General features: G+C 32.4%; 1 protein-coding gene across 2 annotated transcripts in view; it reads left to right on the top strand.

Annotated features, from left to right (window-relative positions):
- The window catches only part of LOC117167615 (tyrosine-protein phosphatase non-receptor type 9), a 102,455-nt gene that overhangs the window by 57,283 nt on the left and 30,160 nt on the right, over window positions 1-15,012 (top strand). For both annotated transcript variants that reach the window (XM_033352677.1, XM_033352678.1), the window contains exons 6-8: window positions 1,879-2,267; window positions 6,750-6,989; window positions 7,095-7,245. In XM_033352677.1, the coding sequence (XP_033208568.1) occupies window positions 1,879-2,267; window positions 6,750-6,989; window positions 7,095-7,245 (780 nt within the window). The remainder of the gene's footprint in view (window positions 1-1,878; window positions 2,268-6,749; window positions 6,990-7,094; window positions 7,246-15,012) is intronic.

Raw genomic sequence — 15,012 nt, 5'->3', positions numbered from 1 at the left:
TTTTAATTAAAAAGTTTGAAATATCAACGTTTACATTTTTTTTATAATTAATTTTTTGTTGTTGAAAATCCAACTTCAGTTGGTTGAAAGTGGAACTGCTTTGTTAAAAATTCAATTTGTTGGTTAAAGATTAATTATTTCAGTTACAAATTCAACTCTTTGGTTGAAAAATTAACAATTTGGTTGAAAGTTATTGTTCTTAATAGCAATAAAATGCTTTTAGTTTCAAACTTACTGAATTCAATTGATTTTTCCGTATTTTTAATTGTTTGCAATTCATTTAAATTTTGTTTATATTCATCTTTATTTTTTATGAATTTTATCGGATTCTTCTCATTTCCCTTAAATTCTTATAAATTCACTTCAATTTTAATGAAATGTAAACTTAAATTGCTTTCAAGGCTTAGGAATTTATCTTAATTCGTTGAAATTCATCTGAAACTCTTATAAATTTCATAGAATTTTTTTAATTCACAGTAACATTAGTTACATAATTAATGCTCGTTAGTCACTTTCAGTTCATTTTTAGGATAATAAATGAGTCACTTTTAGTGACTTTTTCGGTTTAAAGAGGTCACTTTTTCACTTACAAAAAAAAGTAAATTAAACTGTGACAGCCGAGCGAATATTAAATTAAAAATTTATACATTTAAAATGGTTTTTTTTTTTTTTTATTTAGAAAATATTATGTATTAAAAACGCCCTATCACTCCCTGCTCGCTGTGCTCTTTTCTCCTGTCCTTTCCTACCTGATATTTTCTTATCATCACCTCCCGTCCCCACAATATCCCTTATTATCTACTTCCCATTCCTTATTACTCTTTCCTCAATCACTTCCTAATTCCTTTTCTATACTTACTTCCTGTCCTCTATACTTCCCATGTTTAATCCCCCCCCCCCCTCCTTCTTTAATTTTCTTCATTTGAACCCTTCCATTCCAAACTTTCCCTTTCCATGACTTTCCTTCCTTTTTCTTACTATTTTCCCTTGCATTCTACTCACTTCCTCTGTCCTCTCTCCATCCTACTTCCCCTTCCCTAGTTCCCTAGTTCCCTAATTCACCTCTCCTCTATCTTACTTTCTGTCCTCTACTTCCCTTACTTAATTTTCTCTCTCTTTTGATTTCCCTAACCTAAAACCTTCCATCCCACGTTTTCCCTTTCAATCACTAATTTCCGTCCTTCCTATTCCCTACTTTTCATCCCTTCCCTTTTACTCATTTCATGTGCCCTTCTCTCTCTATCCTATTTCCCCTTTCCTAGTCTCCTAATTCACCTTTCCTCTATCTTACTTACTGCCCTCTACTTCTCATACACAACTTACTCTCCCCTCTCCTTCTTAAATTTCCAACTCCTATAGTCCTTCCATCCCAAACTTCCCCTTTCCATCCTGCCTGCTTCCTACTTTTCGTCCCTTCCCTTCTTTTCAATTCCTCTGTTTTTCTCTCTTCATCTTACTTCCTCTTCCCTAATTTCTTAATTTACCTCCCCGGGTATCTTACTTCCTGTCCTCTACTTCCCATACCTAATATTCTTTCCCCTCTCCTATTTTAATTTCCCTCCCCTAAAATCTTCCATCCCAAACTTCCCTTTTTTTATCATTAATTTTTGTCCTTCCTTTTTCCTGCATTTTTCCCTTCCCTCATCTCTCAATCTCTTTCCCAACTTCTTCCATTTCACATTCCGTACTTTCTCACCCCATACTTTCCCTAAGAAACCCTCATTCTAGCCGCTTAGTCCAATCTGAATTCCTTCTCGCAAGGAAAATGAAAAACTGTGTCAGGGAATTTTGAAAATGATGTTTTTCGACCACCCTAAAATAGAAGTTTGTTCTTCTCTGAAATTGTGGTTAATGAAAGTATTTTGAACTGTTCTGCAGGTTACCCCGAGAGCGGGTACTCCTCTTTCTCCGACGACGAAGAACCACACTATACATCAAAGTCCAAATGGAACGCCTATTAGCAACCCAACTAGTCCTATGGCGGATAAAAACAAAATCAAAAATGGTATGGCAAATATTGGAGACATTGAGGTTACGAATGGCGACGTGTGGAGCGGAAATGACGAAGCTCCGTCACCGGTTCAGCCTCCGTCCTCTGCTAGCTCGGGTTTCAGCGACGACGACAGTCTTCACGGCGATCTTGGTCTCCAGGCAGTCAGTATGGAGCAGCTCGTCGAGACGATACGTTCCAGGGGTCGTATTGGGCTCGTAGCAGAGTATGCGGAAATCAGGCTAAGACCGCCGGACGGTTCCTTTAACAATGCTAAGTATGTTCCTCATATCTCTCGAAAAACATCATCAGGGTGGCGACTTGACCGAGAAATAACCAGGAATTTAATTAAAATCCGGGAATTTACTTCTGATCGTACCAAAGTTCAAGTTTTCATTATTTAAATAATTTTGGTCAATTTAGAAAAGTGGCTTCTACTTTATCTACAGTTGCAGGGCATATAAGTGATAATAATTATTGTTTTTATTTTAGGAGAGGAACGGGAATTTTTACAAAGAATTAAAACTAAAATTTCGAAGAAAGGAGTTTACAAAAATCCCTCTCCCAAGTCAAAATTCGTCACAATTTAAAAGATCCTTCTTCCAAATTTTAGAAAAAGAAATACTTCAAGTTTTTCTTAGAGTAGAAGCAGTATTTCGAAGAGGAAATATTTCGGAATTTTAATATACATTTTTTTACATTTTTCTTTGGGGATTAAACTTTTTTTTCTTTAAAATTCAACTATTTGCAGTTAAAAGCTAAATTCTTTAGCTTTGAGAATTCGCCTTTGGATAGAAAATTTGTCCTTGTGGATTGAAAATTCAAATTTTTTCTTAAAAAATTCGCCTTCTTGGCTTGCAAATTCAACTTTGTGATTCAAAATCCAACAATTTTTGGTTAAAATCTAATTTTTTCCTTAGTTATTCGACCACTTAGATGAAAAATCATGTAGTTGTAGGTTCAAAATTCAACTAATTTGTTGAAGTAATGTTTTTTCTCGGAAATTCAAGTGTTTTGTTAAAAATTCGTCTTTTTGGATCGAAAAGCACTATAACTCTCGAAAAAATGAACGAATCAAATCGATCCTTGGCACACTTTTTTTAGACCTTAAAAGAAAGCCTGAGTTTCGTTAATCAGCCATTTTGGATAAAAGTTCAAAAAGTGAGCGCATTTTGGAAATTTTTGAGACCACTTTTTTGATATTTAAAAATTTTATGTGCAGCTGTTCATAGTACTCAGGAAGCCAAACAATTTATCCTAATTACTTTTTTCGAGGAAAAGAAAATTTTTCAGAGTTATAGCAGTTTCAAAATTTTATAAATCCATCGAAAATCAAAATTTTAAGCCAAACAACGCACGATATGTAAAAAGTCAAGAGAAGGAAAACATGGCTTTTTCAAAGCCCTACAAGATTATCATAACCTTTTAAATTATCTTGGAAAATTCAAATTTTTATTGCATAAAAAATAATTAAATAAAAAAAATTTCATTTTGTGGTCAAACTATGCAGATACGAATAAAATATGAATCAACAAAAATTGTGATACCAAAAAAAATATACAATTTCTTTAAGAATAACTGCTTTATAGGACGCGTATTTTTTGTTTTATTCGTGAAAAATAACGTTGAAAATAAATAAAAAAAGAATAAAAAAATTTGTCGAAAAACGACCAAAGTTACGAAAAAAAAAGATTGAACAAAACTTGTTTATAAATGTCTGTCGTAAATCGAGTTTCACGATGAGAATGTGAACTCCAAAGCCTATATAGAGCTTTGAGAAACTTAATCTTTAACTATTGGGAATGGTTAAACTGCGATACGCCACCTGGTGACAAGACTTCGAACTAGAAAGAATAGACGCGAATATAAAGATGCATTTTAATTGGTGCATAAAAGTGTTTTAACCTTTTTTTTGTCAAGTTTAAAGTATTTATTGGGTAATAAAAATAAGTCTATCGAAAACAAAGTGTTTTAGATGAGATTTACATATTATACAGTGAAAAGCTACACTTTTTGACAAAAATATTTTTCTAACAAAAAACAATTATTATTCTCTTTATTGTGATTTTCAAAAGATTATAAACTTAAATGGACTTATTTTGAAGCAGAAATGAACTTAAAGTAAATTTTAATTAATTTATACATGAAATATTTACTATTTAAAAATCTGATCCAAAAGTTATGTTAGAATTCGTATTTAAATTCCAGTCTTCTATTATTCGTATTCTTGTCATAATATTGATAAAATTTGTCGCTACATACAATACTTAAAGTTTAAATTAATTTGAGTTAATTAAATTAATTCAAGTTTATTTAAGCTAAAATACATGTTTAAAATTGTACCTTCTCTTTTTAGTTCCATTTTTCGGCACCATGTGGCGAAATGGTAGACCGCCATTCCCAATAGCATTTTCAAAATTTTTCAAATCGAAAATCTCCATTTTAAGCCAAACCATGCTCGATATGAAAAAAAGTCAAGAGAAGAAAAACATTGCTTTTTGAAAGCCCTACAAGATTATCAGAACAAAATTAGCAAAAATTGCAATCCCAAAAAAATATACAAAATTCATGTTTCCTATAGTTGGAAGCAGGTCGCAGCTTCCCATAGAGTGATAGAAAAGTGAAACAGGCACGTTCGAGGTATCTGTTTACATTATTGGATGTAAACATTCCTAGCGATTAAGTTGTAGCGATCGTGCCGAATTCGAGTGGAGCTCATTTATGGCTTTTAGCATTTATTTAATCTTTAAACAGTTTAATTATTAAAACAATTTTCATAAATGGCTCTTCTTTAAAGAATAAGTTTAATTCATTATGTTGCGTTGTAAATTTACAAGAACTATTAATTATTTAAACAATTTTTAATTAAAAATTAAAAGTTTAACTTTTTTCTACAACAGAATTTGTTCACGGAGTCAACTAACCCTTTTCTATGTTGCTTTACAAAAGAACTGATAATTATTTAAACAATTTTAATTACAAAATTAAGAGTGGCCTTTTTTCTACAAGTCAATTTGTTTACGGAGTCGACTAAGAATGTCTATCCGATGACTCTATTGTATGTTGCTTTGCAAATTTACATGAACTATTAATTATTTAAACAATTTTAATAACAAGATTAAGAGTTTTTGAAACTTTTTCTACAAGTAAATTTGTTTGCGGAGTTAACTAAGAATGTCTATTTTTTATTCTTTTATTTTTGCTTTGCAAACTTACAAATACTATTAATTATTTAAACAATGTTAGTTAAAGTTTTAAAGTTTGGCCTTTATCCTACGAATCAATTTGTGTTCGAACTAAACTAAGAATGTCTATCCAATGACTTTTTTCTATATTGCTTTGCAAATTTACAAGAGCTTTCAAATATTTAAATAATTTTATTAAAAAAATTAGGAGTTTGCTATCCAGGTCAATTTGTTTACGGAGTCGACTAAGAATGTCTATCTGGTGACTCTTTTCTATATTGCTTTGCAAATTTATGAGAACTATTAGTTATTTAAGCAATTTTATTTAAAAAATTAAGAGTTTGACGTTTATTCTACGAGTTAATTTGTTTTCGAAATCAGCTAGGAATGCCCATTCGATGACTCTTTTCTATGTTGCTTTATAAATGAACAAGAACAATTAATTATTAAAAGAATTTCAATTGAAAAAATAAGAGCTTGGTTTTCTTTATACGAGTAGGCTTCATTTTTTACCATAATTAACTAAGAATATCTTTCCGATGATTGTTTTCTCTGATGCTTTGAAAATCTACAACTATTAATTATTTTAAAAATGTTTATCAACATATTTATAGCTTGGCTATTTTTCAAGGAAGAGGAATAATTTGTTTACTGAATGAACTAAGAATGTCTTTCGATGATCATTTTCCACGTTACTTTGTAAATTTATAATAATTATTAATCGTTCATACAATTTTCATAAACATATTGAGAGTTGGGTATTATTCAAATTTGTTTACGAAGTTAACTAAGATTGTCTTTGTGGTGCCTCTTTTCTAGGTTATTTGTTAAATTTACCAGAATTATTAATTGTTAATTCTTGAAAGAAGTTGCATAAAACGTTTAGAATTTGGCTATTTTCTAACGAATAGGAAGTTATTAAAGTAAAAATGATTATCGTGGTATTTTCTTGAACTTAATTTCCAAATAGAATAATTACAATAAAAGTAGTGGGTCGCGCGCGTAAGAGTTTCTAATTTAGGTTAAAAATTCAACTATTTTATTAAAAATTCAACTAAAAATCAATCTGTTGGTTTTTTGCAAATTTACCTGTTTGGTAGAAAAATCATCTTTCTTCGTTGACAAGTCAATTATTTTCTAAAACTCTCGTCTTGCTTTTTATCTATTCTTTTTAAGGAAATTAATTAAATTTTAATTATTTAATTATTAAAATTTAATAAATTATTAAAATAATTATTTATTAATTTTATTAATTCCTTAAGTAAGTTTCATACTGAATTCAGTGTGGAACCCAAAGAATAATTTAATTTAAAAGAATATGTTCCCCTATTTTCGTAAAAATCACCCAATTTTCCTTTTTTTGAGAAGATTTCAAACTGTAAGTATTTTCAATTATTATTTTTGTATGTGTTGGGTCTTATTTGTGACGAAGAATGAGAAGGGTGAAAAAAAGTTTTGAAAATAGCGTGGCCTACCTTTTGAATGGCCCCTATTCAGTCGAATGAACCCTTGAAATAATTGCTGAAGAATTAAAATGCAATTCAGACTTATGATGCAATTTTCTTCTTTTCCAGGCTAAGACCAAACCAAGTAAAGAATAGGTACACAGACGTGTTATGTTATGATCATAGCAGAGTTTGTCTTTCACAAATCGATGGTGATCCCACGTCTGACTATATAAATGCAAACTTTGTTGATGGATACAAGCAAAAAAACGCGTTCATTAGCACTCAGGGCCCACTTCCAAAAACCTGTGGTGATTTCTGGAGAATGATCTGGGAGCAACAGACACTTGTCATCGTTATGACGACTAGGTAATTTTTATTCGTTGCAAAAATTCTTTCCAATTAAACTTCATACTCGTCCGTATCGATAAAATTGTTCCGGTAATATTTGTATTAATAAGAAAATATTTTTAGGGTGGTTGAAAGAGGGCGTACAAAGTGCGCACAGTACTGGAATGTGGAACCAGGAAAGGACTACTCTGTTGGTGCTTTTACTGTTACTACTCTCGAAGTAGAAGCGAATCCGGATTACACAATATCAAAGCTCTTACTCGCCAATAACAAGGTACTCATCAAATTTTTATTCATGAATGATTAATAATAATTTAATTAATAATCATTTATATATGAGATTTACAATCAACAATTTTTTTCTACAGCAATTTTTTTTTCGCGTTTTGTGTTCGAAAATAATCGACGCGTATTTTTTTATTTCAATGTGATACTCGAAAATCTCGAGATATGGTTTTTCAAAATTTGGTAATCGGGAAAAATCATTTGTTTTTATTAGAAAACAGGTTATGAACAACAACAAATGTATTTAATTAAAAGAATTAATTTATTGAAGAGCACTTTGAAGGCACGTGTTTACTCATCAAGATCTGATTTTGAACTAACGATGAAACGTATCACCAATATCACATTCATTCACTATACACACTTAAATCATGGTTTACAGTTTATGTTACTGAGATTACGCATAGCTCTTGAAGCTTTATTCTAAACATCTTAGAATCGAAGAACACACACGACTTATAACATATCATTTTCATTACTCTGAAATGTAGATTATATTTTGCTATATATACATATATACAATAGTTGAAATAATCCAACATTAATAAATTAAAAATTTTTAATGTTAATAACAAATTTAAAAAATGAAACACCTATTACTGGCTTTTTCTTACTGTAAAGTTGGGTTTTACAATAAATATTGTAGTTTTTTTTACCTATATAATTTTGCAGTTTATCTTTTATAATAGAAAGTATTTTACACGTATATTGAATCATTTTTCATTAAATAAATCAAAAATGAACCATTGTTATTATTAATAATCTATTTATTACAAACAGTAGACTGGTGCCTTGTATGAAATATATATCTATGAATTCGCTTTAAATAATCGGCTTTCCCTGAAAAGGCTTGAATTCGAAAACTATTCACACTTCAGAACAATAAAAACATTAAAAATGAATTATTTATGTTTTCTAAGTCTATCTACGTTAAATACGATACATATTGAGTTTTTTCTTTTTCTTGTTAGAAAAAAACTTGCGTTGGATAAATATATTGAAACAAAAATTGATAAATGTACTGCAAAAGCTTTATTTTTACTACGGACTTTGCCTGAGCCTATCTGGCACTTCGCGATTTGACTAGGCAGAGTCCGAAGTGAAAGCGTTACTTCGGACTTTGGCTGACACCCTCAGTCAATTCGCGGAGGGACTAGGCAGGCTGCGGTGTGACGGCACGTCGGACTTTGCCTGTAACATATATATGTATATAAATTCATCCAAACTTAATTTTCCACGAAACTGATACATTTTTACTGAAAAAACATGAAATTTCAAACCAAGAAAATGTTGTTTTTCTAACCAAAAAAGGATAATTTTTAAATAAAAAAGGTCAATCTTGAAAAAACATAAAACTAATTAAATTTTCAATTAAAAATTCATTTTAAACAAAAAAAGGCTTTTCCAATAAAAAGTTAAATTTCCAAGCTAAAAAGATGAACCCCCAACTAAAAAGTATTATACTTTATATTTCAATAAAAAGAGATGAAATTTATTTAAAACAAATATAAACCAAAATTACAAATTTTCTACAAATAAAGATTTTTCACTCATGAAAGAAATAAAACTTTTTCTAAATTGTTATGATTATCTTCACTGAAAAAAAATTAATTATAAACAATCAAAATATGAATCAAAATATGAATTTTTAAACAAAAAATAAATTTCTACGACAAAAACTGATTTTTCAATCGGAAAACAAGAATTTTTAACTAAAGGATGACTCTTGGACAAAATTGTTGATTCCTCTACCAAATAATTGCATTTTTTATTAAAAAATATTGAAGTTCTCTTAAAATTGATGAGTTTTTAATGAAAAAGAACAAGTTTTAAAATAGTCGATTTTTCATTAAAAAAAAAATAGTTCAATTCTCTCAATTTCTCTCAATTCAATTCTCAATTTTGATCCAAAAAAGATAAAAATTTGTACGAAAATATATGCATTTTTTTTAAACGAGACTTTTCAACATGAAAATATCAATTTTAAACAAAAAGTAAATTTCCTATGAAATAGTTAAATTTTCAGCAAAGCAGCGGAATCTTCAATTATACAGTTGCGTCTTTACCCAAGGAAGATAACATTTCTCTTAAAGCAGACGAATTTTTAGTATAAAAAAAAGTTTAATTTGTATGTTCATCAAAAAAAAAAATCATTTTAATTTAACACCAAAATATTAAATTAAAACAAAAATGAGATTTTCTACGAAACATTTAAATTTTCAACAGAACAGCAGAATTTTCAACCAAAAAGGATGATTTTTCTACAAAATTGTCGAATTTTGAACCAAGCAGTTGTATTTTTATTAAAGAAGGATGAAATTTCTTCTAAAACAGTTAAAGGAAAAAAAAAACACTAAAAAAATTGTAAAAATTATACCCAAAAAAAATTCCAGCTCATTCTCCAAGACCCAAATAAGAATTGTAAACAATAAGTTAACTTTTTGCTACAGAGTCGAATTTTTAGACAAAAAGCATGACTTTTTTACAAGATTGCTCAATTTTTAACCAAAAAGTTGTATTTTTGTCTAAGAAAAATGAAAATTCCAATAAGACAGGTGAATTTTGAAATCAAAAAGACAAATTTTCAAAAAAGAGGAGAATTTTCATCGTCAAAGATTTTCATTAACTTTAAAAGACAAAAATACGAAATGTAACCAAGAAGTAAATTTCCTAGAAAACAATTTAATTTTTAACAAAACAGTTGGAAGCTCACCTTTCAGAGAGGTGTCTTTCAGGGCGACACCATGAGCGCACTCCTCTTTTGCCTTACATTATTGCCACTATCTCTAGCACTTCGCCATTCCGACGGATACTTGTGCGGTAAACCTGCAGATCGAAAGAACAAGATGACTCATGTATTTTACATGGACGATCTTAAGATCTATGCTAAAAACAGAGAGCAACTGCATCTAGCTCTGGGGATTGTCGAACGATATACTAAGGAAATTGGAATGGAATTTGGGTTAGACAAATGCGCCAAGGTTTATTTGAAGCGAGGAGAACTTAATGGAATCCTTAAAGATCCTGAGCTCGTTGAATGAAGCGCCATACGACACCTTTGCGCTGGAGAGACTTATGCATACCTGGGCGTGCCACAGAGCCGCATTCAGGATGTGAAATCTATAAAGGATACTCTCCGAAGCAGATACAAACGTCATATCCGACAGATTTGGTCTTCCGAACTGTCGGCGAGGAACAAAGTATCTGCAACGAACAAGCTTGCCGTCCAGGTACTACTCTATTCGTTTGGAGTAGTTCCATAGACGAAGAACGAGCTCAGATCTCTTGATATCGGGACAAGAAAGGTTATGCAAATGAACAAAAGCATGCATCTTAAGTCTTCCATTCCGCGACTGTACATCTCACGCCGTCAAGGGGGTCGCGGAATATTGAGCCTTGAATATCTTCACAACAGGATTATTCTGGATACAGCACATAGAGTTGCAAATGGAAGAGACCTTCTTCTTAAAATGGTCAGGAATCACGAAGAAGTGGGCAAAGGAGCATTTCTGTACAAAGCAGCGAAGGAGGCTGCTGAAGCACTCGGACTGGACTTCAGTATTAGGGGTGAGCAAAATGCATCAAATCTTATCTATCTCGAGTGCTCACTCCTGAAAGCCCGGATTAAGAAAGCACAAGAGAAAAACTTTCGTGAACAGCTTCTCGATAAGAGGATGCACGGTATCTTCCACAGAAATGTGAAGGATCAGTCAATGTCTTGTGAGCTAACGTTTGCTTTCCTTAAATCGCCCGGATTGAAGTCTGGTACGGAGGGTTTCATTTTTGCATGCCAAGACGGTGTCATTTCCACCTTAACATAACGTCGCCACATTTTGAGCCGAGACATTCCCGATGATAGCTGCAGGGTGTGCCATGCACACCCCGAGCATTTAGCTCACATACTATCTAGTTGTCCAACTCACGCGGGAACGACCTACATTCAAAGGCACAATGCGGCACTAAGAGTGCTTTATTACCATCTCTGTCACTCCTACAGCATTAACCTTAATATCGCTCCTCTAAATGCTCCTAGGGAAATTGAGTCAATTGTCGAGAATGGGAAGTGCCGCATATACTGGAACTTTATATTCTCGACAATTGTTTCTGTTGCTCACTCGAGGCCTGACATGGTTCTTCTTGACTTCGAGAAGCGAATCTTGGAGGTGCCAAGCTTTAACTTGCTAATGGCCTAAAAAGCATCCCTGCGTGTCAACAATATGCTAAAACACTTGCGGGAAAAATTCAGAAGGCGGTTGTCCTTGGGTCGCTCCGTGTTCTTAGGGTGCACGAGGCTTTTGCTCGATCGTCGTATTGATTCCTTTACATACTGTAACCACCTATCTCACGGTCGTGAGACGTGGTTGTGGCTGAAATTTTACCGCGATTTCGCTGGAAGCGGGTGCAATTTTCCAGATTAGCACCCGCTCCCGGCGAAATCCTGCGGTTGTCCTTATGACAAATTTTTAATTATATATATATATACCATTCAGTCATTTCCCTTCCGGGGTACGCGTGACTCACTCGATGGGGGAAAGGAGTAATGTGTGGCGGGGACAGAGAATTTTCAGTTTGATCCAGAATTCGCGTGTTATTTATGTAAATAACACGTTTGTTCCGCTACACTGCTCTGACCCAAGTTGCTGATCAATCTCTCTACCAATCACCTCAAGTGAAGATCCTCACAAAGTCGTTATGTAAGGTTCCCCACTTGAGTCCATTAGTGGCCAAGGTCTTTTGTTTCAGGCGTCATTCACTCTACTGACACCCTTTTTACGATATTAACTATTTGCCGTCATACTTTCTTGTCCTGGCATACTTCTCTAGCTTCTTTTATGTCCATGCATTTTTTCATACAGGCTTTCGTGTTTCTGTGACTTCTTATGTCTCTTTTAACTAGGGTTTCATTCACACATTCTAACCATTCTTTCCGCGGTCTACCTCAGGGCACGCTGCCATTTACTTTACCTTGATACAATTCTTTCGTTAGTCGTTCATTTGGCATTCTGTCCACATGCCCAAATCATCTTAACCGATTTCTTTCCCATGTGTCTACTAGCGTCTCTTCTGCACCACATGCTTTTAGAATTATCTCGCTACTTACTTTGTTCATCAGAGTTTTCCCGCATATTATGCACATGAATCTCATGTCAATGCGTTAATTTTATTCTTATCTTTTTCTTGATAAGTCCATATCTCGCTACCGTATAGTACAGTCGGTACAAATATAGAATTATGCATTGCCATTTTAGCTTTATGTGATATATTTTTACTTCTGATAAGGAAACCTGCTCTACAAATAACCTTCTTACCTTCGTTTATGCGTCTATCTAATTCCTCATCTATCTTCCCGTCCCTAGTAAATAAGTTACCAAGCTATACGAACTCATCAACTTGGTCAATTCTCTCATCATTTGATAAAATATTGCATAGTGTTTCCTCACTCTTTCCTTCGAATACCATGGTTTATGTTCTATTTGCGTTAATTTCGAGGCCCATGCTCTTCATGCTTGCATCTAGTTTATTCAACATTCTTTGTAAGTCTTCGATTGACTCTGCCATAACAACCTTATCATCTGCGAATGCTAACCCACGTACTCTTACTGTGTCGATATCCACACCCTTTTCGTCGAAAAGAGCCATTCTTAAACACTTGTCCATAAATAATATAAATAACCATGAAGACATAACGCATCCTTGTCTAACTCTTTGAATAATATCGAAACAGTCACTCAATTTTCCATTTACACTTACACTCGCTTTGCTACCCGTATATATTGTTTTTATAGCTTGTAGAAGCCATACATTGACTCCATACTCTTTTAGGACTTCCCAAAGTTTACCTTGTCAAAAGCTTTTTCCAGGTCAATAAATACACAGAAAAATTTTTCCTACTCTCAAACTTTTTTCTGTTATTTGCCTTAAGCTAAATATTTAATCCGTACATGACCTTCCCGGCATAAACCCACTTTGGACTTTCCAACTCTTTTCTCCTGTTATTTTCATTACCCTGCAAATAAGTATTTTTGAGTTTATTTTGCTAACGGCACTTAACAAGCTAATTCCTCTGTAATTATTTCAGTCGCTTTTATCTCCCCTTCTTTTGCATATTGTTACGATAATCGCTTTTTCCAATCGTCTGGAACGTCTCCCATCTCAAAAAATAAATTTATCAATTCGCACAGTCTATGTGGTATGTACTCGCCACCATGTTTAAGCATTTCAACGTTAATACAGTCTACCCCGGCAGCCTTACTGTTTTGTAAGCCCTTAATTATATCCCTGACCTCAGTGACACAGACTTTCTCAATTGAGTTTTCTATCGCATCGTGTTCAACATCGCAGTTGTAATGTTCTATAGTTTCATCTCTGAATTGTCTCCTAAAATAGTCTCTGAAAGCCTCTAGTATTCCGTCTGCATCATATACCATACCCCCCCCTACTATTTTTCATATTGACAAATTCTGTACTTTTGTTTCCTTTCATTTTTTACATAGCAGTTTCTTGCTTTCTTCGAAGTCATTCTGTATTTTTATCTCTTCTTCTGCTCTATTTGTGTCTTTACGTTCCTTAATTAATCGTTTGAATATTCTGTTTTCGTGTCTATAATCATTTCTCCATCTATTTCTTTCCTCATTGCTAAGACCTGCGATGTTCAAAGTTCTCCTGTACGCTTCTCTCTTTGCTTTTTGGTCAGTCTGAATTTCATCATTCCACCACGAATCACCAGACATTCTTCCTACAACTGCGGTACCACACACTTCGATCGTACATCTAACAAGCATATTCCTAACTTTGTCTATATATTAAAAAATATGAACTTTGAAATAAAAAAGACAAATTTTCAGAAAAAATAGTGTTTATCCAAAAAAGAATTCAGTCGACTTATCAGCAAGAAAATATGAATTTTAAACAAAAGGTTAATGTTCTACAAAAAGAGTTGAATTTTTAAACCCAATAAGATGCATTTTTTACAAAACAATTGCAGTTGCAACCTAAAAGGATGACCTTTTGAGCAAATTCTTAAATTTTCAACCAAATAATAAAATTTATAACTAAAAACATGATCTTCAGGAGAAAGTTTGTGTAAATTTGCAAAATTTACGTACATTAGTGAAGGACCCCATCCCATGCCGTTGTCAATGTCAATGTTGCGTGGTGTCAGGATTAAACCAATGAACCGATAATCAAGTTAATAAGATTTTCATTATTTATCCCATAAACCTGGACACCTAGCCGATAGCCGTAACCATTAGCCAATACACAAACCATATTCCGTTGCGTAAACATTTTTAAAAATTGGTGTTAGTTCAACAAACATTTCTTACTCTACAGTCTATACAAAAGAGTGATCATATAGCTAAATTTACATAAATGAACAGCATTTTTGCATAAAACCAAATTTCATTTCATTACAAAAGGAGAAATTAAACAAATAGATTCCATATAAGCTTCGAAAAAAAATTATTTTCCTTGAATACAATTTTGATAAATATTACATTTGAATTGTAATTATTGCGTATTTAGATATCTATCTATTATAGGATGAAACAGAAGCCCAAAATATATAAAGAGAAGTTAAATAAAGTTAAATATTACCAAACTGTTATGAAATTAATTTTAATGAAACCTAAGATTCCCAATCCTGATATTATTGCTATTCGCAATTAGAATTAGAATTAGAATTAGAAGAAAATTGAGAAACTTAAGAAATTCTAAAACTCGAAAATTCAAGGGTACCGAGAATATAAATGCAAGA

This window comes from Belonocnema kinseyi, chromosome 2 (genome assembly GCF_010883055.1).
Source record: "Belonocnema kinseyi isolate 2016_QV_RU_SX_M_011 chromosome 2, B_treatae_v1, whole genome shotgun sequence".
In the NCBI taxonomy this organism is placed as follows: Eukaryota; Metazoa; Arthropoda; class Insecta; order Hymenoptera; family Cynipidae; genus Belonocnema; species Belonocnema kinseyi.
The sequence above is the reverse complement of the archived record's forward strand: the minus strand, read 5'-3'. Positions and strand labels throughout refer to the sequence as shown.